Source organism: Scaptodrosophila lebanonensis, unplaced genomic scaffold (assembly GCF_003285725.1).
Source record: "Scaptodrosophila lebanonensis strain 11010-0011.00,11010-0021.00 unplaced genomic scaffold, SlebRS2 tig00000001-arrow-pilon, whole genome shotgun sequence".
In the NCBI taxonomy this organism is placed as follows: domain Eukaryota; kingdom Metazoa; phylum Arthropoda; class Insecta; order Diptera; family Drosophilidae; genus Scaptodrosophila; species Scaptodrosophila lebanonensis.
In genome coordinates, this window is record NW_022060529.1 from 28458428 (window position 1) to 28485224 (window position 26797).

At 41.5% G+C, this 26797-nt stretch overlaps 1 protein-coding gene across 1 annotated transcript; it reads right to left on the bottom strand.

Moving 5' to 3' along the window:
* Positions 1–20843: 20843 nt before the first annotated feature.
* LOC115634283 (toll-like receptor 7) lies at positions 20844–26594 on the bottom strand. Its single transcript, XM_030531924.1, has one exon. It carries the CDS (start codon positions 26592–26594, stop codon positions 22176–22178), a length of 4419 nt encoding a protein of 1472 aa, XP_030387784.1. The 3' UTR covers positions 20844–22175.
* Between the last annotated feature and the right edge of the window lie 203 nt (positions 26595–26797).

Genomic DNA, 26797 nt, shown 5'->3' on the forward strand with positions numbered 1-26797 from the left:
TTCCCGCATCCCATCTATAGATTTACTAGCAGGTGTTGCCCGTCTTTGCTGGCTCAGTATTTGTGCTTACAATTATACGTTTATTTACTGTATGATATTTCTCTTCCGACACTCTAAAGTTTCTAAAGAGTTCATTTCCCAAACAGCAAATTACTTTGGTAAGATTCGAGAGCTAGGACATAAAGTAAAACAAGATAGAACGCTACAGTCGAGCAAGCCCGACAGTAAAATAGCCTGTACTCTCCACAAAAAAAGAAAAATTAAAAAAAAAAATTTTTTAAAAAAATTAAATTATTAAAAAAAATTAATGAATTAATTAATTAAATTAAATTAGAATATATGTTTATGTTTAGTTTTAACAGCATACATTTACATCACGTACCTATGCGTGTTTATATGCGTGTATGTATGCAGCACAAAGTTGAACCAAAGCAGCAACAACAACAACAGCTGCGGGCAGCGCTGCCGACAGAGGCAGCGCATGAGCAGCGATTTTACTTATGGCTATAACTTTCTTCAGAATTGACCTATCATGATGAAATTTGGCACACGGACACATTAGTACTAACTGGATGTACCTACCAAAATTTATTTCAAAATTCCGAGAATTACGGAAGTGTTAAGAAAAAACACGAATTGCGGGGGAGTGGGGGGGTGCATCGAAAAAAAACTCAAACTCGTACTTTCTCGGTCTTAGGAGAATATGGAAACCAAGTTTGGTTATTCTAGCTCTTATACTTTCTGAGATCCTTGCGTTCATACGGACAGACGGACAGACGGACAGACGGACGGACGGACAAGGCTATATCGACTCGGCTTCTCATCCTGATCAAGAATATATATACTTTGTGGGGTCTGCCACGCCTCCTTCTGTGTGTTACATACATGCGCACAAAACTAGTATAGCCTTTCACCCTTTGGGTACAGGCTATAATAAATTAATGCAAAAGGGTAAATTTTGTGTAAGAGTAAGTAAAACAATGTATTTTCCTTATTTATATTTTATTTTCCTTGCATTGCCTTATAGACTCTGAATAAACAGACTTGTGAAACATATTTTTGATAATCAATGTAGTTTTCAACACCCAGTTCAAAAACACAGATAAAGCTGGTGTTGAAACTATTTAGTAGTAGATTAATGTCGGACTAGCGATGAGTGAGCCGCCCGGGGTTCTCAAAAATCTAAAAGCTCAAGTCTGGGCTAGACGATCGCTGCTATCGAGCCATTCGGCTGCTCACTCCACTTGCACTTGCCCGAGGCTCAGCATGGGTTAAAGCGGCACCTTGGGCTGGGTATGGAGAGTTGGCTGATCACCCTGCTGTAGCTTTAGTTAGAGACAAGCACACCTCTCGGCCTACATACAAGTACTACCTTCTCTGTTTTGCGTGTGAAATTCAATAACTTGAGCGTGGCTGCACAACTGTTTAGCATACAGACTACATACATATATAGTATGTATAGACAGCAGACTGAGGCATAACTATACAACTCTGCTACACATAACGTCTATATATTTATTCATGTATTTACAAACACACATATGTGTGCATGCATATATGTACATACATGGGGAGACTTGCTGGGTGTGGCACAAGGTGCACGACAAACTGGCGTGTCGTTGCGTTCGCTATTGTTGTTGTTGTTGTATCTGTGGCATGCTGAAGTTCAATTTATGTACGACGCTTGTTGAGCGTGACTTTTGCGCAGGCGTCGAAAGCCCAACAACAACAACAACCTCAATAACAATGATGAAGCGAGCGCAGTACATATGTACGAGTATGTATGAACGTGTATGTCCGTTTGTTTGATCTTTTTTATTTATCTCTCGCGTGATAATTTTTACTGAACATAATGCATCACAGTTATGTGTTTACAAATTCATTTAGTATGTGACATGGTGGCCGCTCTATTTGGACATGACAAAGTAACTCGATCGATTTGATGTGTTCAGACCGCTTGGGAAATTGATATGTCAACCGCTCACGTACATGTATCTCGAATGCGCGGAGAGAAACTGAGGATGGAGACCAGCTTTCTTCATTCGCCTGCCTTGTTGGGGCTATGGCTATATTATGGGATCGAATGTTCCTAATGGCCTGAAAATGTGTGATGCGTTTCACTCTGCATGCTAATCTGTGATTTTATCCGATTGAGTGCACTTTAGCGCCCAATACTCATACATTTATTTCAATAACAAATCCATTACCTCAAAATGATCGGTGACTGCACTTGAGCTAATTCTCACCAGTCAATTGTCATTATGGCTCGCCTCCGACTCTGAGCGTCGATCGCATTATCTTTCGTGTTGGACTCGTATGTGTTAGAGACGGAGCGTAATTTCAACTCCCATTCAAGTTGTTGTTACTACCCTGAGCTAATCATAGAGTTCAGTCCATTGTTCTGAGATGGTGCCAACCGAGCGGCGAGCTTGAGTTAGACAATAATTATTAGGTTTCTATGTATGCACACGTATGTATGTGTGTACATAGGTATATGGACAGATACTAAGTGGGTATGAATGCGTTTTGTTTTTCGCCGCGTAACCTTGAAATTAAACATAATTATTTAAAAACCGAAATCGCAGCATTCACGCTGAATGATATTTCATAAACTCAAAGCTATGTTATGCGGCTGAAAACGTGCCCGAAATGAAAAATTGTTTCAGACGCCGGCACGCACACTTCAAAACCGAGCGCCGAATCAATAAAACCAGCGAGCTGAGTGCCTTTGAGTGCCCCCGTCTCGAGTCTCGAGTCTCCATTCCAAGCACCTTTTTCTTTATTTGTCTGTATTTTTGTATTTTGTATTTTGTATTTTGCCCAGGCAATTATAATTAACTTCGCGGCAAGTTTTGATTTATTTTTCTCTTTTTGTGGCTGTGACTTTGCCTGTGCCCGTGCTTGTGTTTGTACCTCTCTTTTCCTCCTTTTTTCAGCTTGTTTCCGATGGCCCTGAGGCTGGCTCAAGTCAGGTCTACACTGACTGGCTCTTAGGCTGATAATTTTGTTCGCACCTGATCGTGTTACTCGTTTGAGTTTCGTGCTGTTTCTGCCTGATCTCAAACCGGTGCGTGTGCATCATTAACTGCGGTTGCACACACGCGGCTAATTCATTAGAGACACAGCATCTGCCACAGCCACAGATCTGAACACTTCATTCAGTGTTTGCCTTACTTCTTTGAACTAATTTATCATATTTTGTGAGTGTGTGTGTGTGCTTGTCTTAGATATACATATGTGTGCATTGTACAGTAAGAACTTTCATTTATTACTTTCTACGTTTTTCGGGGCTCAACTGAAAATACTTAAACGTACATGAGAAAAGCAAGCTCAGGGAATTAATGGGCCAGTCCACATTTAAAAATACTTGCCAGCTCCGACGATTTCTCCCACAAGCTTACCACCTCCCAGAAAACTTCGCCTTTAAGGCCGCCACATTAAAATAAGCCAAGCATGGTGCAAATCCCGTAGATTTGACTTTGAATGTACAATGACAACGTAAGACCTAGCATAAAAGGAGGCAAAGAAACTTAAAATAATCTCTGTACGTACAGTGGAGGGAAAACGTTAACCTTTAATAATTCACAGTCGACGTCCTGAACAACAACAGCAGAAACTACAGGACCAACAAGAAGTATTCGTTGTTATTTTATGATAGGCGTCAAAGACGGTCAGGCTGCAAACAAAGCTGCCGAAAAACCGAAAATAAATTAAGGATACAAAAAGGAAAGAAAACACCTAAAACAGAAGAACTGGCGGTGGCGATGGCGATGGCAACGGAATAAGCAACAGAAACAGAAACACAAACAGAAACAGAAACGAACGAAATTCAAATCACAAACTCGGCATTTATATGCGAAGCGTAAATGATTACCACTTAAAGTGTGCTCGACTGCTACCTAAAAACCAATTGTTGGAAAAAGCACAACGTGCCTCGCAAGGGGTGAAATGGGTGAAAGCCGGAGCAGGAGCAGGAGCAGGAGCAAAGGAGTAAGGCAACATATGTTTTTTATGCCTGAGCTATCTAAGTGGATGGCAGAGGCAGAGGCAACGGCAAAGACAAAGGCTCTGACTGTAGTGATGCAGAGAATCAGAGTGAAGCGGGAAATTGAGTTTAGGCTCGAGGCTACTTGACTGACATCTTTTGTTTCGCCCCAGTGGCTCTTCATATTTTTATTTCCATTGTAGCTATAATTTGTAGCGCTGAGCACTAACTGCGTAAGTGTGAACAACGTGTCGCAGCTCCTTCTTTGGGAAGATCTCCGTTCCATCGATATACATAGTACAAGTATATGCATGTAAGCGGGGCAGGACAGAGCGTGGCAATGGCAGCAGACGAAAAAAGCAAACACAACAAAAACAAAAACAAATATGTTAATGTCTTCCTTACTCAGCCAGGGAAAATGACGACACGTAGTATCACGTATTGGTTTACTGCAAAGAATCGTCGTTCTATTATAGTATACATGTACGTGGGTGAGTTATTTGGCAACAAGAGCAGCAACAACAGCCGGCCCATTTGCCGCCCCTCATGCCTGCTGTGCGGCTGGGCTGCTTTTTATCGTCACTGCCGCCCCCTGAGGCAACCCCATCGTATGCGACTCCGGCTACAGCTCCACCCACGTGGTGCACGCCCTGCTGGCACATTATTTTGCCACTACTCAACTGAATTTGAATTAGATTTGCGAGGCAAAGACGCGCGATGCCGGAGTGGAGCGGAGTGTGGCGCGCGCCTTGCCGGCGTGTAAAATAATATATTTATTTTTATTTGGCCATATAAAGGGTGCAAAGAGAGACCTTCCCCTCCTCAGCTGGGCGGCTGATGCTCGAAAAGTGTTTTGTTTTCCTTTCAATTTGTATTTTTATTATTTTCATTTGTATTATTTTTGTGTGCTCATGAATAAAAAAGGAGTAGGAAACAACAGCACAGTCTCGCCTTCGACAGGATAGATGGCCATGGCCCCAAAATTGTATAGCTTGGCCTTTTTTTTTGTGTCGTTCTATATCGTCTGACCGGCCAGCAGCAGCATCAGCAGCCGAAGCAGAAGCTCAAGCTCAAGCTAAGGCCGAAACAAGCAAATGAACAAAAAGTTAACAAATTTTCGCATGAATATTTCGTAGATTTTTCTTTAGGGGGCCGGACTTGGGGTTGGGTTCGGGTCTTTGCCATGTTCTGGACATGTTGACATTGTTTGCTGCTGACAGAAAAGTTGAGTTTTGAGGAATTTCCTTTTAATGGACAAGTACAAAAGCCGAGGCCAAGACGGGCGAAGTCAACGACTGACTTGAACTTGCCATTTAAATAAGTGCGAGTATAAGCGGAAATCTATTGATTGTGTACTCCTTCATCTCTCCGTGGCTTTAATTTTGAACATTTTGTATAGGGAACGCTCTCATTAAATATTCTGGTTACTACTGGTAAAAAAATTACTTAATCAGCGCTAACAACGGGCAGCCGGCTCTGATCAAAGCTAGCCACAGCGAATAGCGTCCGTAGGGAACCGAGCGGCTGCGGCGGCGGCTGTGGCGGGAAGTTCAAAAGTTCTTAAGGCGGCAACTTTCTAATTTTTACCTACTTTTAATTTTCAATCTACCTGATGATGACTATGAGGATGAGGAAGTGAACAGAATAAAGAGCAGGCACATGTATGACTCTTCTATGCACACTCTGCTCTCATTCCCACACACTGCTTTGTCTTGCCAATTTTGTCAAATGACTGACCAAGGGGAACAGAAAAGGTTCGGCTCACAGAACGCGATTAACTTGCACGCATTGCTGAACTAAATAACAAAAATTCCATATATTCTTACTCTATTCTTTATTTTGCCTTCAATAGCTCCTACATTCTATGTACTATACAATTGTTCATTTATTGGGCAATTCTGTTCATGGGCATGTGTGTTGCAGTTTCCCGAATAGTTTTGTATAGTAACTTTTTGATGAACGAATAGAATAGAGGAGAGGAGAATAGACAACTTTGCATTTGAGATCTGTGATGAAATAAGTATGGGGATCTGTTCATTAGGCGAGCAGTTCCGCCTCATTTTTCAACCATTTGCCTTGGCCTGATCAGCAAATGAAGCTGTTTGTTTTTATTTAACTTCGTATCGGGTCTCAGATCTTAGTATGTTGTAACCAGTCCTGTTTTATTATATGCGAACTGTTATTTCGTATAAACAGACCATTTTTGCTTATCTACACGCCATAACTTACATACGATACAGAAATTGAAGCAGGCACGAAAACCCGAAGATCCAAACAAACGCCTAACGGCCACCTGCTTTGTTTTAGTCGGCCCTTGGCAAGTCAAACCTGACCCCGAAGCCATTAGGCCCGACCATATGAGCAAGTGAAAGATGACAAACCGTGATAAGCGCGGTAATGAGCTCGAATTTAGTATTGAAATTTTAATTAAGCGGCATTGCATAAAAAACCGAGCCCCGAAGACAAAACACAAATTATGAAAATGATTGTCTGAATGAAATGAAATGAAATGAAAGAGAAGATTCGTTGTGGCTTTTATTAAAATTTATGCCCCCTAATAATTAAGCCAATAAAGCGCATTAAATGTCACCACTTTCTGTCGCTAGCTGCTTAAAAATAAGAAAAATATTCTCGGGCATATGTATGTGCATTTTATATTTTACGATTATTTTTTATTGTGCACCCCAAATCGAGTAACCAGAGGCGTTTGGGAGGGGAAGAGGCACAGGATGCGGTGTGACCCGTGTTGATTTCACGAGCCATGCAGGTTACCATTTCATTAGGAAATTAATCAATTTTTGTTTCCTCACTAGCTGCCATTCATAACCCTCCTGCGGTCAGATAGTGTGTTTTACGATGCCTTCGGTTGGGTCTTAATTCATACTATACATAAGTATTTATGTGGGAGTCATGGATGGCAGCGTCTGCATCGGCACCGCACACTTTTCAGTTGGCGGCCTTTTACGATCTGTCAACGCAGCCATCGTGTGGAATATGTGAGCTCAATTGTCTTTTTTACGACCTTAACTCATTTGCCTAGGCACTCACTTGGCATGGGGATTCATTAACATCGGCAACGCCATTGACGGTGCTGCCAGTGGAAAGTTCACAAAGGCAGCATCGGGAAACGCAGCATTTCACTACACATATGTGACTCTAAAAAATTTACGAAATGTCCTGCTAATAGAAAAGTCCCCGGAGTGTTGAAAGCTGCGTCGGGCAAGGTTCTAGCAATGTGCAACATTTACGACAGTGTGCACTAGGGCGTTGAGCTTGTTGGTACACTCATTATTAAGTTTGGGGTAATACTTGTATGTGTATTATGTATGACTTGTGCAGCTTGAAAAGGGCAACTAGGTGGATTGTGGTCCCTATAAGCTGAACGAGTTTATGGCTGTGCCCGGAGCAGTGATTTCCCCTTCCCTACTGTTGACTACAAATACTATACTATATAGCTTTTGTGTATTTTTATACGAAGTGTTCAACACTGCAGCATAGTGAGCTCCGTAGCCATGAAACGATTGGCCACCCGAACGCCTCTAATCTTCCATCTCTAAGCCGACTAGAAACTATTACGGCAAATACTTAATACCAAAAAACTCATTGATAGAACACGAACACGTAAAAGAGTAAATATTCTTCAGCCCTTCAGTCATGTTTATTTTAATACACACCACAAAAAGCGAAAATGTGTAATATTTGGAGTTTCTGATTAGTAATCTGTTCTCAGCTTGTTTCAATCATTATACCTACATATCTATAAACTGCATTAGAAGCTGTATTAGATTGCTTTATCACAAAGCATATGGAATTGTAAATGATGTTTGTATTCTATGTTTGTATATTAGAAATATTGTCTTCAATAGCGTGTAACCTCCCGAAATACTTGGCAAAACACAAGAAGAATCTTCAGAGATGGTCTAGTTTCTTTCAAAATTAAGCTTATTTGATCAGATTCTGCTTCAGGGCTGGACAAGAAATGAATTTCGGAAGTCCTATATTTTGAACAATGAAAACAAATGTATTTAGTATGTATGTATAACCAGTATGTCCACTGGTCTGAACTTCGTTGAACAAATAGCTGAACTTTTAGCCAGACTCAAAGTTCCGTGGCCAATTGCTAATCAAACTATGCTCGATTTTTTACGAGGCCCATAAAGTTAGTTTAGACGGCAAGCATATAGTAGAAACATTTATGGCCATTATTGAAATAGTACAACTAAGCACAGTTAAACTTTTCTGAGCTCAAGTATCCGTGGGTATTTTGTAGATATATTTTTTATGTGAAGCCATTAAAAATCATATCGCATGCAAAATTAGCCCGACATCGCTTATAAAACCTAATTATGTGGTTATAGTTTTATGCATTTTTAATACAAACAAAACAAAGTCACGTCCAACAGAGTGGAAATAAGAACCGGAGATGGCGATGGATGTTAATGTCGATACCAGGGCCCCAAAGTGCCACATAAAATGTTTGATTAAAACGCATTAGGTTAACAACAAAAGCAACAGCTACAGCAACAATAAGGCACATTTTGATGGCTAGCTATAAAAAGTTTATTGTTTAATAAAAAGTATTAATAAATATAACGGCTCTAGTGCAGCCATGGTATTTGTCACGGGTCCCGTGCTTCGGATGTACTGGAAATCAAATTTTCATAGCCAAACTACAAAGCTTTCTTTTATATTAAAAACTTGGTAGAAAAGGGTTAAGGAAGCAGCAGCCACATAGCCAATACGAATAACAGTAAGAGCAACAACAATTATGTGAACAACAATAACAACACCAATACATTAACACTTTCTAAAGTGCAGCCCTGGGCCGGTTGTAGGCAAACAAAAACTTTTCCAAACTTTTTACTCCACCTAAATAGGCCGACTGAAATTTGAGCACTTAAGTTAAGTCCAGCAAAGCAAACGGAAGTAAATGAAGTGGAAACGAGCAGAAAAACTCCCGAAATGGTAATCAATATAAAAAACATCTTGACGAGGCACGAAATTTAGTGGCGAAAGTGCTTCTCACAAAACTTTTGATTTCAATTTGTGCCGAAAAACAGACAGCAAGATCAATACACAAGATTTCTGAAAGAATTAGCATTAGTTAATTCTATTAATACTCTTAAATTAGAATGGTTGCAAACATATGGATACACATTAAATACTATGTATGTGTTAACACTCGTTCGCGGTGTAAATAAAACCAGTTTAAAAGAAGTGCTCCGCAAGCGGTCTGGTGTCAAGGGGGCCAAAAATGCAGTTTTAAAATGCTCATAACTTCTAAACGAACTAAGCTATAACATGCATGTTTAACCCCCTGCGCAAGTCAAGATTATTGAGAAACGTAATGAAGTTTTCTTTATATTCCAATTTGTATTCAAAAATTCCATAATTTTGTTCATCCGGTGCATAACAACACTTCCAATTTTTGAGTAAAGACTCCGTTGTTTAGTGTTAGGTATATAGTAATATTACGCTAAGTATAGGAAACCAAGTAATGTTTTTAGAGCTTTGTACTTTCGAAATACGAAACACTACTTACATATAGTTAGTTTTGAATACGTTACGTTTCCAAACACCGAAATCAACTCAATATTTTTACAATTTTCAACTTATTTTCCACACATTTATTTCAAAACACAAAAAATCTAGTAAACATTTGTTTTACCGGACGTTTGTTCAACACGATATTCCGGATCAGAATAAGACTAATTTGAAATGTTTGGCAGGTCCTCAAATGGGAATGAAAATGGGATGGAAATTTCAAAGATTGTCTAGACAGAATTTTTACTCAAAAGAACCTCATGGTTGAAATGAAGATGCACCTTTCTTGACATTTTCTTTTAAAATATAGTTTCACACAATTTCTGTATCATCCATCCATGTATGCCGACAACTATCTGGATCATATATCTTACGGCTGTTGAAGATGGTAAAAAGTAACCTTCGCATTAAAAGCGAATTACGTATCGACAAAAATTTTAAATTTTTTCTGATGTATTACACACTATTATATACACTTAAATTACAACTTTCAAGTACAACTTAAACTATGACTTTAGTTTAGTCTCTTTGGTACTTACTAGGAAAACAAAAATAAAAAGCAAACAGTGAAGTTCCGAACAAGAAGGGGATGTCGAAGCGGAGGAGCAAGCGCTCATATTCACAAATTCGAGAAGGAGTAGTATGCCTTACTGGCCGACTGACAGACAACAATTTACGGTCAGTGATAAAAAATTATTGATCGCAGATTTTTTGAATTGAATTGTCTTTAGTCGTATTGTGTATTATTAGTGGCCAAGTCGTAGCTTGTTATGCGCTTTTGCCCTCTACCATGCCTTGCGTGTGTGAGCAATGCCTTTAATATCCTGTCGGACTCTCTGTGTCCGAGCTTCGACTCCCGGTCGCTCTTTGTTTGCGCTTTTCTAGTCCAGTAACTGTATGTATGTATGTGGATTGAAGTCGCATAGGGCAAGCACTTCCTTAGAAATTTAAAATGAAGAGAGGACACATTTAATGCCGTTCGATATGGCCAGTGCCGCGTGTAAGACGTCCATCAATTGAGCTGCCAGCCCATTAAACTTGAACTGATGTACGAACATAGATACACACACAGACATATGTATGTATACGTGTATAGCTTGTATGGGTCTGGTTTTAAAGCCAACTCACTAGTACAGGCACTTCTTTGAGAGTCTAGAACTTGGCAGCAATTAATTGCAATTTCTTAACAAACCCAAGTTACTGGACAGCCTTCCAACCACCACTCAGCTACTTCGCTCGACTGCTCTGACAAGTTCGCCATTTGCTCTTAATAAGTCCCTAACACACAAATGTCACAAGTGCGCATAAAAACAGCCAGTTACACACACACACACACACACACACACTTCCAAGATGGAAACGGCAGCTGTGGCTGTGCCTGTGTGCGTGTGTGTGTGCGTGCACATGTATCTGTCATAATTTCACGTCCATTGTCAGCATTTGTTTAGCGTCGCATTCAACATGGCGCTGCCTCAGCTCCGAGGCTCAGCTCAGGCTCACAATCAGAGTTTGTCCTGGTTGGTGCTTTGCGTGCTTACTCCTCCCATTCGTTGTCCCTCTCCTCACCGGTCTAGCAAGCGTCCCCGCCACCATCCTCGCCGTAATTATTTGTTTTGGCTTGCCGGGTTCATTTACTCACAAAAAACCCTAAAGACACACACACAAATATACATTCAGATGTGTTTGTATGTGTTTGTGGCTATATTATATGCGCCTCGACGTGGCAAGGGTTTCCGATTTTGTCATGCCCCACATGTGTTTTGGTCGTTGTTGTTGTCGCCATTGTTGTTGTTTGTTTGTGCACATGTGTTTTAATTTTTGTTTGTTGTTTTTAACAACAACAATAAAAACTGTTACACTGTTCTTGTCGTCGTTCAAAATGTGGCCGTTGTTGTTTTTGCTGTTGTCGTTATTTCTGTTGCTGCGGCCGTTGCGTTGACATTGCCGTGCTTTATTGTTGTTGCTGTTGCTGTTGTTGTTGCTGTTTCGTATTGTCTTCTGCGTGGGTTCAAGCAATTACGAATTTCGCCTTAGCCCCGCTTCGTTTAGGGTTACGTCGCTTAATTGTTTCACAGAGTGTTACTTGGCACAAATACGACATACATACATATGATGAGTACCCTTTATACAATAGTTGCTAAGTGGCTTGATCAGGTCGGAGTGGAAATTACCCTACTTTTTATACCCTGTACCCGTAGGGTAACAAGAGAGAACGCTACAGTCGAGCAAGCCCGACAGTGTAATACCCTGTACCCAGGTAAACTTCCGTCACTGAGTTATATGCGCCCAAAGCAGCAGCAAAAAGAGGAAGAAGAAGAGCGAACTTGTTGCTGCAGTTTGTGGGGGTTGTACTGGCGAGAATTTGTTTCGCTAATACCTTTTCTTAGAATTGACAGAATTGAATAAAATTTTACACAACAACAGTAGATAATTATTTATAAATTATGTGTGCAAAGTTTGGTTTAGGTAGCATTTGAAATGTGGACGCTATTGACAAAATTCTGCAGCGGGGGAAGGGGGGGAAAATTACAAAAAAAAAAATAAACTCGTCCTTACTCGGATCTAGGAGAATCTGGATGCCAACTTTGGTTATTCTAGCTTTTATAGTTTCTGAGATCCTTGCGTTCATCCAGACGGACAGACGGACGGACAGACGGACGGACAGACGGACGGACATGTCTAGATCGATTTCTCTCGTCATGCTGATCAAGAATATATATACTTTATGGGGTCGGAGATGCTTCCTTCTGTATGTTACATACTTTGCACAAACCTAATATACCCTTTTTATACCCTGTACCCGTAGGGTAAACAGGGTATATTAGGTTTGTGCAAAGTATGTAACATACAGAAGCAAGCATCTCCGACCCCATAAAGTATATATATTCTTGATCAGCATGACGAGAGAAATCGATCTAGACATGTCCGTCCGTCTGTCCGTCTGTCCGTCCGTCTGTCCGTCCGTCTGGATGAACGCGAGGATCTCAGAAACTATAAAAGCTAGAATAACCAAAGTTGGCATCCAGATTCTCCTAGATCCGAGTAAGGACGAGTTTATTTTTTTTTTTGTAATTTTCCCCCCCTTCCCCCGCTGCAGAATTTTGTCAATAGCGTCCACATTTCAAATGCTACCTAAACCAAACTTTGCACACATAATTTATAAATAATTATCTACTGTTGTTGTGTAAAATTTTATTCAATTCTGTCAATTCTAAGAAAAGGTATTAGCGAAACAAATTCTCGCCAGTACAACCCCCACAAACTGCAGCAACAAGTTCGCTCTTCTTCTTCCTCTTTTTGCTGCTGCTTTGGGCGCATATAACTCAGTGACGGAAGTTTACCTGGGTACAGGGTATTACACTGTCGGGCTTGCTCGACTGTAGCGTTCTCTCTTGTTTTTATACTCTGTACATGAAATATTAGGTTTGCGGGAGCTGAAAAATGTGACAGGCAGAAGGAGGCGTGGTAGACCCCACAAAGTATATATATTCTTGATCAGCATGACGAGACGAGTCGATCTAGCCCTGTCTGTCTGTCCATCTGTCCGTCCGTGTGAACACCTGGATCTCAGAGACTATAAGAGATAGAGACACCAAATTTTGCACAAAGATTCCTTATGTGTGTATTCTATACGAGTTTGTTTTATTTTTTTGATTTCCCCCCCACTTCTCCTCTATGGGGGTTTTCCCGATTTTCCATTCGTATAATCGCCTATATCTCGGAGACTATGAGACCTAGGGACACCAAATTTTAGTCCCAGATGCATTATGTGAATACGCAGAAAATTTTTATTTTGGAATTTCTCTCCCTCCCCCCTCTCCAATGCAAATTGCGATTTTCACTATGATAGACCGATTTAACAAGAAGTTATAGCCATAAATATATTTGCTGCTGCAGCGATGCTCAAGCGCTGCCCGCGGCTGTTGTTGATGCTGGTGCTTTGGTTGACTGCACACATGTGTACACAGACACGAATAGATGCGCATAGACATACATACACTCACACAGACGCAATTGCTTTGTAAATGTGCAATTATACACCCTTTACGTGGGTTCGAATATCGAGAAAGGTAAAATCGATAAACAATTTTTATAGCCTGTACCCAAAGGGTGAAAGGCTATACTAGTTTTGTGCGCATGTATGTAACACACAGAAGGAGGCGTGGCAGACCCCACAAAGTATATATATTCTTGATCAGGATGAGAAGACGAGTCGATATAGCCATGTCCGTCTGTCCGTCTGACCGTCTGTCCGTCTGTCTGTATGAGCGCAAGGATCTCAGTAAGTACAAGAGCTAGGATAACCAAAATTGGTATCAAGGTTCCTATAAGCCCTAGGCAGAACGAGTTTGTTTATTTTTTTTTTAACATGATGTAAATGTATGCTGTTTAAACTGAACATAAATATGTATTCTAATTTAATTTAATTAATTATTTTAATTAATTCATTCATTCATTTTTATACCCTGTACCCGTAGGGTAAAAAGGGTATATTAGGTTAGTGCAAAGTATGTAACATACAGAAGGAAGCATCTCTGAACCCATAAAGTATATATATTCTTGATCAGCATGACGAGAGAAATCGATCTAGACATGTCCGTCCGTCCGTCTGTCCGTCTGGATGAACGCGAGGATCTCAGAAACTATAAAAGCTAGAATAACCAAAGTTGGCATCCAGATTCTCCTAGATCCGAGTAAGGACGAGTTTATTTATTTTTTTTAATTTTCACCCCCTTCCCCCGCTACAGAATTTCGTCCACTATAGCGTCCACATTTCAAATGCTACCTAAACCAAACTTTGCACACATAATTTATAAATAATTATCTATTGTTGTTTAATTTTATTCAATTCTGTCAATTCTAAGAAAAGTTATTAGCGAAACAAATTCTCGCCACTACAACCCCCACAAACTGCAGCAACAAGTTCGCTCTTCTTCTTCCTCTTTTTGCTGCTGCTTTGGGCGCATATAACTCAGTGACGGAAGTTTACCTGGGTACAGGGTATTACACTGTCGGGCTTGCTCGACTGTAGCGTTCTCTCTTGTTTTCTATAATTATTGTAAACATATGTACAGAGTATTTCAAAGTCGGGACACCCGACTTTAGCTTTTTTACTTGTTTCAATATTAAGTTTTGATTAAAACTTGGTTTACTGAGTCGTTTCAAATGATTTACAAAGTTTATGGTGACTTGAATGCCTACGAGCGTGGTAGCCAGCCAAAAATCGAATAGACCTATACTAACATCCCGAAGGACTATTTGGACATTTTCTACATTTATTCTGTTTATAAATTATATCCATTCCTTGTATCTTGTCGCAGTCGGGCATGCCAATAACAATACTTGACAAAAATGTCAGATTTCTGAACGGTCACATATTTGTGAGTGAAAGTGCAAATAATCAGCTGTTTATACCCCGTACATAAGATGTACGTATGTAGTGTTTGTGCATAGGATTAGGCAGAATGAGCCGTAGAATACCCCACAAAGTGTGTGTATTCTTGATCAAGATGACAAGCCCTCAGAAACTATACACGTTAATAAGACTCGCCACACTTTGTACACAGTAGCCTTGTAGTAATCTTCGAAGCTACTAAGACTTGGAAATAACTTCCAGTTAGGACTTACATAAGTATGAGAAGGAAGTCAAAACCACTATAAACAAGTAAAAAAGCTAAAGTCGGGTGTCCCGACTTTGAAATACTCTGTACATATGTTTACAATAATTATAGAAAATAAAAACAAGATAGAACGCTACAGTCGAGCAAGCCTGACAGTAAAATAGCCTGTACTCTCCACAAAAAAAGAAAAATTTAAAAAAAAAAATTTAAAAAAAAAATTAAATTATTAAAAAAAATTAATGAATTAATTAATTAAATTAAATAAGAATACATGTTTATGTTCAGTTTTAACAGCATACATTTACATCACGTACCTATGCGTGTTTATATGCGTGTATGTATGCAGCACAAAGTTGAACCAAAGCAGCAACAACAACAACAGCTGCGGGCAGCGCTGCCGACAGAGGCAGCGCATGAGCAGCGATTTTACTTATGGCTATAACTTTCTTCAGAATTGACCTATCATGATGAAATTTGGCACACGGACACATTAGTACTAACTGGATGTACCTATCAAAATTGATTTCAAAATTCCGAGAATTACGGAAGTTATAAGAAAAAAAACGAATTGCGGGGGAGTGGGGGGGTGCATCGAAAAAAACTCAAACTCGTACTTTCTCGGTCTTAGGAGAATATGGAAACCAAGTTTGGTTATTCTAGCTCTTATACTTTCTGAGATCCTTGCGTTCATACGGACAGACGGACAGACAGACGGACAGACGGACGGACGGACAAGGCTATATCGACTCGGCTTCTCATCCTGATCAAGAATATATATACTTTGTGGGGTCTGCCACGCCTCCTTCTGTGTGTTACATACATGCGCACAAAACTAGTATAGCCTTTCACCCTTTGGGTACAGGCTATAAAAAAAAAATTTTGATCGATTTTACCTTTCTCGGTATTCGAACTCACGTAAAGGGTTTATAATTGCACATTTACATAGCAATTGCGTCTGTGTGAGTGTATCTATGCCTATGCGCATCTATTCGTGTGTGTGTAAACATGTTAGCAGTCAACCAAACAGCAACATCAGCAACAGCCGCGGGCAGCGTTTGGGCAGCGCTTGAGCAGCGCTGCAGCAGCCAATATATTTATGGCTATAACTTCTTGTTAAATCGGTCTATCATAGTGAAACTTGGCATACGGACACATAATAACTAACGGGGGGTATTTCCAAAATTTTAGTTCGAAATTCCAAGATTTACGGGAGGTACGATTTGCGGGGTAGAGGGGGGAGTGTTCCTAGGTCTTATAGTCTCCGAGATATAGGCGATTATACGAATGGAAAATAGGGAAAACCCCCATAGGGGGAAGTGGGGGGAAAATCAAAAAAATAACACAAACTCGTATAGAATACACACATAAGGCATCTTTGTGGAAAATTTGGTGTCTCTATCTCTTAAAGTCTCTGAGATCCAGGTGTTCATACGGACGGACAGACGGACAGACAGACAGACATGGTTAGTTCGACTCGTCTCGTCATGCTGATGAAGAATATATGTACTTTGTGGGGTCTGCCACGCCTTCTTCTGCCTGTTAAATTTTTCAGCTCCCGCAAACCTAATATACTTCTGTATATTTCATGTACTGAGTATAAAAATAACGCAAGTGAATTTCAATACTAACATACAGATTGCAATTTTTTACCTACTTTTTGTACACATAGGTATAGAGTATTTCAAAGTCGGGGCAATCAAACTATATCTTTTCCTCTTGTTTTATTCTGCCTTCGATACCCAGCGGAATTTCACATTGTCTGCTTAAAACATTTTGTATATCTTGCGTTTTGAAACAGTTCGATAGCCGACTATTTGTTAGTGTTCCCCAGTGAAAGCCTTGTGAAACGTTTGCAAAGTATTTAATACGTTTTTAAATAAAATGAAAATTGGTTGTGTTTCCTGAAAAGCACACTTTAAATAGAACTGTGAAGAGTATTCTTTTTTTTATTATGGGTGTATTTTTCTTCACTTCCACAATTAACGAGCACTAGAAAATATCGCCCATATGCCTTAAATTGAAATTTGGGACAATACCTTCGCCCTTGCCCCTCTCCGAACATAGCACGATAAATACCCAAACAAACTTTTTTAATTCACTCCGCACTACAAGTTGTAACTAATAGAATTGCAAAACCAACAAAGAAAAACTCCCATATATGGTCATGCTACCCCGCCAGCTTTGTTTTTAGAGCAACTAGAATTCAAATACGAGTACGTATCAAGATACAAATGGCAGCAGACACGAGTTACTGTGTTGGGTATAATGGTTAACAGCCAAACATCTGGCATGTGGAAATGTTTGTGAGATTGGGTCGATGTGCGGGAAAACCCCGTGTTCCTCGTACGTTATACATACTCGTACATGTGCATGTACATATCATAGTAGTATGTACATATATAGTAGTATGTACATATATAGTAGTATGTACATATATGTAGTATGTATATGTTGGTGAACGAATTTTCGAAAATTCATTTTAGAATTTCTTAATTGTTTGCAGATACGCATCTGCTTCGTGGTTGCGGGGCAGAAACTCCAGAGTCACGTCAGTTTTCTAGGGCAAGAATGAAATCAATATTGAGCTCACATGAGGCAAAATTAGTTGGCACTTGCATTCTATGTTTTATATCATGGATATAAAAAAAACAACAAAAAAGCGAGCTGGAGTGCAAAAACATTTATTTTCGCACTTGCGCTCTAGTCAACTGATCAAAATTCTATACGTGTTGCAAATATCGAATTTCCATCAAAACAGAAACAAAAGCACAACAAAAACATTCATAAAAACGTTGAGGGTGTATACATACTTACACGTATGTATGTATATGTAGACGCACGTGCATTCACACATATATGTATGTATGTACATACATACATACTATATACTTACAGACTCATGCAGAGGCTGGCGTTCACATGTGGGGTGCAAAAAAGTTGCCCCGGCCCGCTTACTTATTATGATAATAAATTTTTATGGTGCAAGAAATGAAACTTGGGGCAAGAAAAATTAAATAAAAAAGGAAGCCACGCACATACACACATACTCCTACATTTTACTTGTGTGGGCAAGTAAATTAAATTGAATTGAAAATGGTGGCGTTTAGTATACAAGTAGAAGTCGATTGGAGCAGAAATACTCGTGTTTGAAGGCCCGACCGAGAGATCGACCGTTCGTCTGTCCTTCCATTTGTTGCAATCAAATTATTTAAATGTAATAAAAAAGGTTCCCAAAATATTTGCACTGGACGCCGAAAAGCAATACAAGTAGATGTGTATGTTCTAAGCATTCAATTGGGGCAGTCAACGCTCACTTTGCATAAGGATTTGTCATTATTTTTGTTGATACTTTGTGTCAGATACACACAAACAGCCTTGTTGGCCAGTTTTTATGTGTCCTTATGTGTGAGCTTACATACATACGAGTGTCGCCTAAGAGATTATGTATGTGTGTGTGAGCATGCACAAGTTGAAAAACGCTTTTCGTCACGATTCTGTCAACACACGAAATATAGGCGAATAAATATGTGCGTCGAAAAATCGAAAAAGAAACCCACACGTCTGTATATTCGACTGACTGCAAATGGGAATGTACATACTAAAAATACAGGATATACATAAATACAGCATACGTGTATATGTATAGTCTGCAGTTTATAGATCTCTTATTTGAAAGCAAAACGACATAAAGGTGAAAAGTTCACTGGTGCTGTGCCGAAATCAAACAGACATACGACTGTCACCTGCCTTGAAGGCCAAAATAATCAACGCTTCTGGGAAAAAACAGATGTGAACGGCTAAATACCGGAATATTTAAACAAATTTTCAGATATTAGCTGATAATAGTAACTAATATACCTTATTACCCTTCAGGAGGGTATGGGAATTAAAATGCTAGTGCAGTTGATACTACTTTCGGGAATATTTTGGATGTGAGATACACTAATACACAGCTTTAAATATCGCCGGTTAAAATGCAGCAATACTATTTTTAAGACTTCAGTAGGCACACAAAGTACCTGTCGTATGTTTCTAACACTTAGATACAAATATAGTAACATAGATATACAGTTTTTTTTTTCTTGATTTTGCACAGAATTTACTTTATACCTAGATGCCTATAACGTAGACTAAGACAAGAGTCGCTACAGTCGAGCAAGCCTGACAGTGAAATACCCTGTACCCAGGTAAACTTCCGACACTGAGGTACATGCTCCTCTAGCAGAAGCGAAGAAAGTGAAATAAACTCGTCCTTTCTCGGACCTAGAGGAATCTGGATACCAACTTTGCGATCCTTGCGTTCATCCAGACAGACGGACAAACGGACGGGCGGACATATCTAGATCGATTTCTCTCGTCATGCTGATCCAGAATAAATATACTTTATGGGGTCGGGGTTATATACTTTGCACAAACCTAATGTACCCTTTTTACCCTACGGGTACAGGGTATAATAACTTCCTAGCATATTCTATATATATTTAGTTATATTTAGAAAGCCGTGCCTTGGATTCTTTTGATACTATAAGATCTAAGGCTGTCTAAACATGTAACATTTGTGTTCTTCGAAAGAAAGTAAGGTAAGGGTGTGGTTTTTAAACAGTTTGTTGTATCCCAGCTCTCCGAGGCTATTTATTCAGATATGATGCGATATAGAGGCGATTGTATTTATCAAGCCCACAACGATGTATCCCCTTTGTAATTTTCATAACAGTTCTCTCGCTAAACACGAGTGCATTCCTGCCATGACAATATTCATGACGTTGGGAATCTCTTGAGCTTGAACACTTACCTTCGTGTCTAATGTATTTGATGGCTAGCGGCACTTTATACTTAGATACATATACGCAAAGCTAGGCGCCATAACACATCACAGCGCACTTTGGCGGGTACTCGAGCTGAGCCGAGTCGGGCCATGTCGAGCCATGTCGAGCCAAGTCGAGTCGAGTCGAGCCGAGCGGAGGCAAGGCATACGAGTATACGTAAGCTTGGCAAAAGCGTTCAGCTGTCATAGCGCTTCATGACTACAAGTACTACCCTCAGAGTCGCAGCCTTGCTCTGCACTTACACACACAGCCACATACACATCCACATCCACTAGAGCATCAATATGGGTTTAAGCACCGACTGCCCTTCAGTTCAGATATACTGGTACATATGTATACGCGTAGTCGCTCTTGCAAGCAGGCCGGCAAATACTTGTCGGACGCTTAAATATATACAGCAATATATTCACTAACAAGCACAAAAAATGATTTATCACTTTGTCGGCTTGTATATATGTATACATATGCATATGTATGTAAATGTGAGCTAGGATTGTTCAGTTGACTTTGACAGGCCGTCCCGCTGGCACCCGGCGTGCCCCTTTTATTGTCAAAGCGAAACCTCGGAGTGCGTGAGGGAGTTACAAAATAGCAACTCATGTGCATGATGAATTAAATTGGCAAGAAGACAGCTGTAAATCGTTGTGAAATGGTCCAAACCACATTACCAATCGGCGACAATACTATAACACATGGGTTTCGTTGTTTTAAAAAAGTTGTTCATTTCATTTGCATTTGTTCGCTTGCGAAACAGAAAAATATCTCTTTATCATTACATATACAAGTACAATACATTAGTATGTAGTATCAGTATTGGTTTATAAATAATTATAGTTATTATTCACAAAATTGAATTTCAGTAGAGCGAAGTTTATAAAATAAAACTTAAGCTATCGTCGTATATTACAAAATAAAAATAAATAACAGTTTTGGGCTTTTTATACTGGTACACATGTGCCTCAAATGGGTTTTACGTGTTCGAATTTTGAGTTTCTCGATATCTTAGTGTATGACGAGTTTGTGAGCTAATTGTTTCTCCTTCATTTTTAAAATGCTTACATTCTGTTCTGTCTGGATGAACATACGAGTATGTTTGTCATTCATTTGCATACATACGTGTACTATATGATCAAAGTTAGATTAAATAAATGCTTTGAGTGTTGCTATCGTCTTGCTATAGGCAGCTTTTTATCCAACTTTGCATTTGCTTATTGTTAGTAATTTACTCTATATTGTATACCATATAGTATATATCGTAGGTGTATAAAATTTAGCTCCGTGTTGTATATGCTTATGTTTGGTTTTTGTAGGTTTAAATACATATCAGTTTTACAGTCACATACTATACTTATGTTGTGTATACGCTTTGTAGTTCTCAAGAACATGCAATCTTTTTCCTTCCTCTACTAGTTCGTACATACATAAATATTATTACAATATTTTGGTAAGCGTAAGTGTTTAAAATGAGCTTTAACTGCCTTTGCATAGACATTCGAGTGTACTCGTATAGGCATACAATACCTTGTTTAATTACATATTTCATGTTTGCTAGCTAATTCTTTTTACATAACATTATATAGTACTTTTATCATTCGTGTATGTACGGTATACGGCGTGTGTTTAAATTACAAGTGTGTTCAGAAATATTGCATATGCGGCATATGTGGCTCTATTTTTAGTATTTAAGTATTTCTTATTTGAGTGTATGAATAATGCAGCTATTTACAATGGCTCATACAAAATAACGGCTAGAGGATACACCTTAGGATAAGAACACAGAACTGTAGCCAAGTCTGAAATGCAAATTTGGGAGTCCTTGATGAGATTAAAATAGTTTAGAAATGTTCCAGTTCTGGAAGTACTCGGACATATTCAAAAATTTCCAGATAGCATGCTCTTCATGAGCAAATAAATACGCTGGAAACGGACAGTCACAAACACGCAAAAAGTGTCACTAAACGGAAATGGCGCATATTTTTTCATTCCTGTTGCTGTGTTTCATATTTCGGACTTGACTGCGTTTCTCGTTTATCCTCCACTTTTAATTTAACCTCATACATATGCTGTAGTAATTAAAATTATGCACTTTTGTTTCAGTATGAAACAGGAACCAGTCCCTAAAGAAATCACTGTCAACGCGTCACTCAACGTCCGGCACTCGGCACTCGACACATTACCCCATGAACCCCCCTGTTACACTTACACTAGATAGGCCTGGACATGCGGTCCTTGCTGTTGAGCTGCTGCAGCGAGAGGCTGTTGTTGCTGTTGTTGCTGCTGCTGAGACTGATGCTGCAATGTAGCCGCATGCGAGAGCTGAGAAGGAGACTGTTGCTGCTTCGGCTGAGGTCGCCACGTCTGGGGGCGTTGCTGAGTCTGCTGTTGGTGGTGCTGGTGAGGCAATCCGGCGACTGGCATCATGAGCATGTGCTGCTCATTGTCCAGAGTCGAGTAGTCGGAGTCAATGCTGGAATAAATGTGCTCCGAAGGAGGACGCATAGAGCCGCCATGATGCTGCTGGTAATACTGCACCACCTCACCAGCTCCACTTCCGGCTCCACTTCGCTGGGGATGCAAAGTGCCACTAGAGAGGTGACCATGATGTTGCTCACCGCGACGCTGTGGCCTCGGGCTTGGTGTGGCTGTTGTGGCCGAGGAGTAGTTTTGCTCACCCTCGACTACTGCCGGGGAAACCACAGCGGCTGCCGCTACCGATACCGCTTCTGCACCTTCCTCGGCGGTACAGTAGGCAGGCGGTGGTGCTTGGCGGTAAAGTAGCCCTGGGCTAGCTGGCTGCTTAATACGTTCGTGGTTATGGTCTAGTGTGTAGTTGTTGCCTCGGTATGTAGGATAGTCGACAGGTATGGCATAGCGCAGTTTTTCCCAAAAATGGCGATCGGTGCGCCGAATACGATGTACTGCCGATGTCTTCAGATATGGCAGTAGTTCGATGTCACTCTCCGCCTCGAATGCGACCTCCGCCTCCTCAACAATGACCAGTTTTTGGGGTCTGCCACGTAGAGCATCGTGAACGGCTCGTCGCAGTTCACAGCGAGCCCACTCAGTCTGCAGGAAGTTTCGCGTGAGCACAAGTATTATCTTACGTGAGACCCGCGTTGCTTCCAGGAGCTGATAATGAGTAGCATCGTGAGATAGATCGCGATGTTGTAAGCAAACCCGCAAGGGGGGTCGTCCGGCTTCCAGCTCCGCAGCTAAGTGCTGGCACACGAATTCCGCGTCCTTGGCCGAATGCAACAGCACGGCATCGTAGAGCTTCTCGGACTCTTCACAGCGCGGACCAAATACTCGAACGCCGTAGTGAGCAAAGAGCCAGATACGCAGGGACTCCCTGAAGATGAAGACTATGATGACCACAACTAGTAAAAACACAAGCGCTAACGCAGCAGCTAGCAGTGGGATATAGGTCTCGGGAATACCATGTTGTAGCATGGACCCACCGGCATAATAGTCAGTGCAGGCAGCGCCCGTAGAATTAAAGTCCAGCTCGCGCTTTTGAGGTGAAGATGAGACACCATCCGCTGCACTATCCGCTCCAAAAGCCATATTAGGTGTATCCATGCAGTATATATCCTGGGCGTCTTGCACAATGAGAGCATTGTCGGCCACATACGATGTCAGCGCCTGCAGAAACTGGCAGCGACAGCTCCACTGATTGCGGCCCAGGGAAATGGATCGCAAGTGACGACCGAAATGGGTGGCATGCAGCTGCCCGATCGGTAGCGTTACTAACCGGTTGCCATCAATGCGCAGAAGCTCCAGAGAATGTAGAGGTGCCAATGTGGCATTCTCGATAGTAGTCATGAGGTTATTTTGCAGGTAAAGCTCACGCAGAGACCCAAGCTGTTCAAATTCATAGCCATGCAAAGATTGCAGGTGATTGTCAGCAAGATGAAGGAGTTGCAGTGATGTAAGGCTAGCGAATGTACGATTCTGGATAGAAGCCACTTGGCTGCCGTTCACGTAGAGAGCTTTTAGGTTCTTGCGTCCGATGAAAGCATGATTTTTTAGCACAGGAAAGTTGTTGCCATCCAAATAGACGATACTCGAATCCATAGGTACTCGGCGAGGCAGCTCCATCGTCTGCTGACCGCCACAGTCAACCACGTTGGTGGACCAGATCTGGTCGTGGTAGCAGGTACAGTTTTGAGGGCAAGTCATCTCGCAATCACAGGCATCGAAGTCACAGCAATGACAAAGTGCAAAGCAATGCGACTCGTAGCGGCAGAGAAAGTCTTGAGGGCGCAGAGTGCTTAAAGCGCGTACTGCAGCCCCACGGGCATGAGGCATCACGCATTCTATGTTTGGTATGTCCATTACTCTTGGATGCTGGCGCGTCGTAAGATTATTAATGCGTTGCAACCAGTCCATTGTACAGTCGCACTCAAATGGATTGCCACCCAGATAGAACTCCGGAAGCTGCTTTTCGGCGGCAACGGGAGCCACACGGAGCTGCTGCAGCTGCAACTTAGACAGCTGATTGGCATAAAGGTCGACTCGCGCCAAGTTCGTCTTGTCCACAAAAGCGTTGGGATGAACATTACCAATCAGGTTGTTGTTTATGAAGAGCAGCTCAATAGTGTTGGGTATGGACATGGGACCGATTTCCGTAATTCGATTATGACTAGCATCCAGCGTCTTGACACGTATCTCCTCCTGCAGCTTATAGTAGTTGCCCAGAGCTTCAATATAATTTCCATGTATGTCCAGCCACTTAAGGTTGGAGGGAATAAAGGCATAATCGAACCAAACCAAATGATTCTCAGAGAGGTTCAGCCAGAGCAGTGAAACAAGCGTGGCAAAAACACCATTAATGTCCGACAGGAAGTTCCGGTCCAAGCGTATAGCCTCCAATTCAAAGTTTTTGTCAAAAGCTCCGCGTTCGATGCTTTGTATACGATTTTTGGCCATGTTCAGGACGCTCAAGCGAGGCAAGTCTGCAAACATGCCCACAGTAATGTTCCCAATCTGATTGTCAATCAAGCGCAATCCAGTCAGCTGATGAAGGTTTTTAAAGCTCTGGTTGTCGAATGTGCGAATTTGGTTCTCACCCAAGTCCAGTGTGCGCAACATGGCTAAGTCTTGTAAGGCGCGCGGTACTTCATTAAGCTGATTGGAGCTAAGATCAAGCTCTTTCAGGTCCGAGCAGTTCTTGAACACCGCCGGCTCCACCACGCTAATTAAGTTGTTGTTCAGCGTGAGCTTTGACAACACATATAATCCATTGAATAGCTTGTCATCCAGTGTATGCAGGCGATTTTCGGCCAGATTCAAGGTGTGTAGGTTATAGAGTGGCAGAAAGGCATTATCCTCAATGTGCCCGATAGAGTTGTTGCGCAGATTGAGAATTTGCAGAAAATAGAGCTCTTTAAAAGTTCGATAGTCAATGCGGGTCAAGGCATTGTGAGCCAGATTCAGTACTATCAGACGGATGAGACCGGCAAAGGTTGTGTTATCCACATGGTTACTAGTCAGCTGGTTACCCGACAAGTCCACTACCAACAGTTGCTCCAATCGATGAAAAAGCCCACGGGGTAGCTCGTACAGCTCATTGTGCTGCAGGTGAATCTCTCGCAGCTCTTTGGATCCAGCAAACAGGCCCTCTGGCAGCGTCTCCAAATGATTATTGCTGAGGTTCACAATGCGCAACGAGGCTAGGCCTGCAAGCGCTTCACCCGAAAGCTCTGAGATGTTATTGTGCTGCAAATTCAAATGCTGCAGTCGTCTAAGCCGAGAAATGCCCCAGCTTTCGGTGATGGACCGCAGCTCGTTGTAGCTGGCGTCTAATAGTTGCAGCTCGCTGCCACCATTGCAGTTCATATTGGCAAATCCCAACTGCTCGGCAGTGCGTATGCGATTGTGCGTGAGATTCAAGGTCTGCAAGTTTCCAACGGGACAGAGAAACCCTGCAGGAAGCGCTCTTAAATTGTTTTCACTAAGATTTAGCTCCGTCAATTGCTTGAGACCATTTAGAGAGTCGGGGTATAGTTCAAGCGCCTTTGCGGGTCCCCACTCGGCATTGCGCGTGCTTAAGACCAACGTTTTTAAGGTACTCAGACCTTCGAAGGCATTATTGGGCAGCTGGAGCAGTTTACAGGACTCTATGTGCAGTGTATCCAACGTTTGCAGGCGAGCAAACACGGCCTGCGGAAGCGAGGACTCGAAGAGATAGAGATCGCTGCATTTAATAGTCAGTTGGCTACTGCCATCTGCGCCCTGAAGATCTAGCGCTGTCGTTCGCTCCATCAGTCGCAGTGCACAATGCACCGAGGAGGTGCCGTTATACACCCAGGAACATTGATTGCTGTGCGTAGGCGCGGGCGACGACGACGCAGATAACGATGATGATGAGGAGGAGACAGTTGCTGTGCCCGATAGCAGCGCAGAATAGTCGCGTTTTAGTGAAACCGTGGCGGCGCCAGCGCCGCTTCCGAGCATGGCGCTGGCTGCGCTATCCTTTGCCACCACTGCGGCGTGGACAGATGGCGTGACCAGCGCCAGCGCCAGCTCCAGCACCATGGGCAGTAGCAACATAATTGTGCTGCTATTTACCGAAACTGTCCGCCGCTGAGGGAGCGACGGGGTTTTCAGCTTTAGCATAGTCGGTTGTTTATTTGGGATGCGCATGGATCTCACTTCGCTTGTGTTGTGGATTGTTTGGATTGAGGGCACACTTTTATGTACATGGAATTGACATTTTATACCTTGATTTTTCTCAATTTTGTTAGGCACATTTCACGGCAAGAACGTTTTGAACACTTGCGTCAACAACTTTTGCACTGGTTACACTTTGGAGCGTGTCG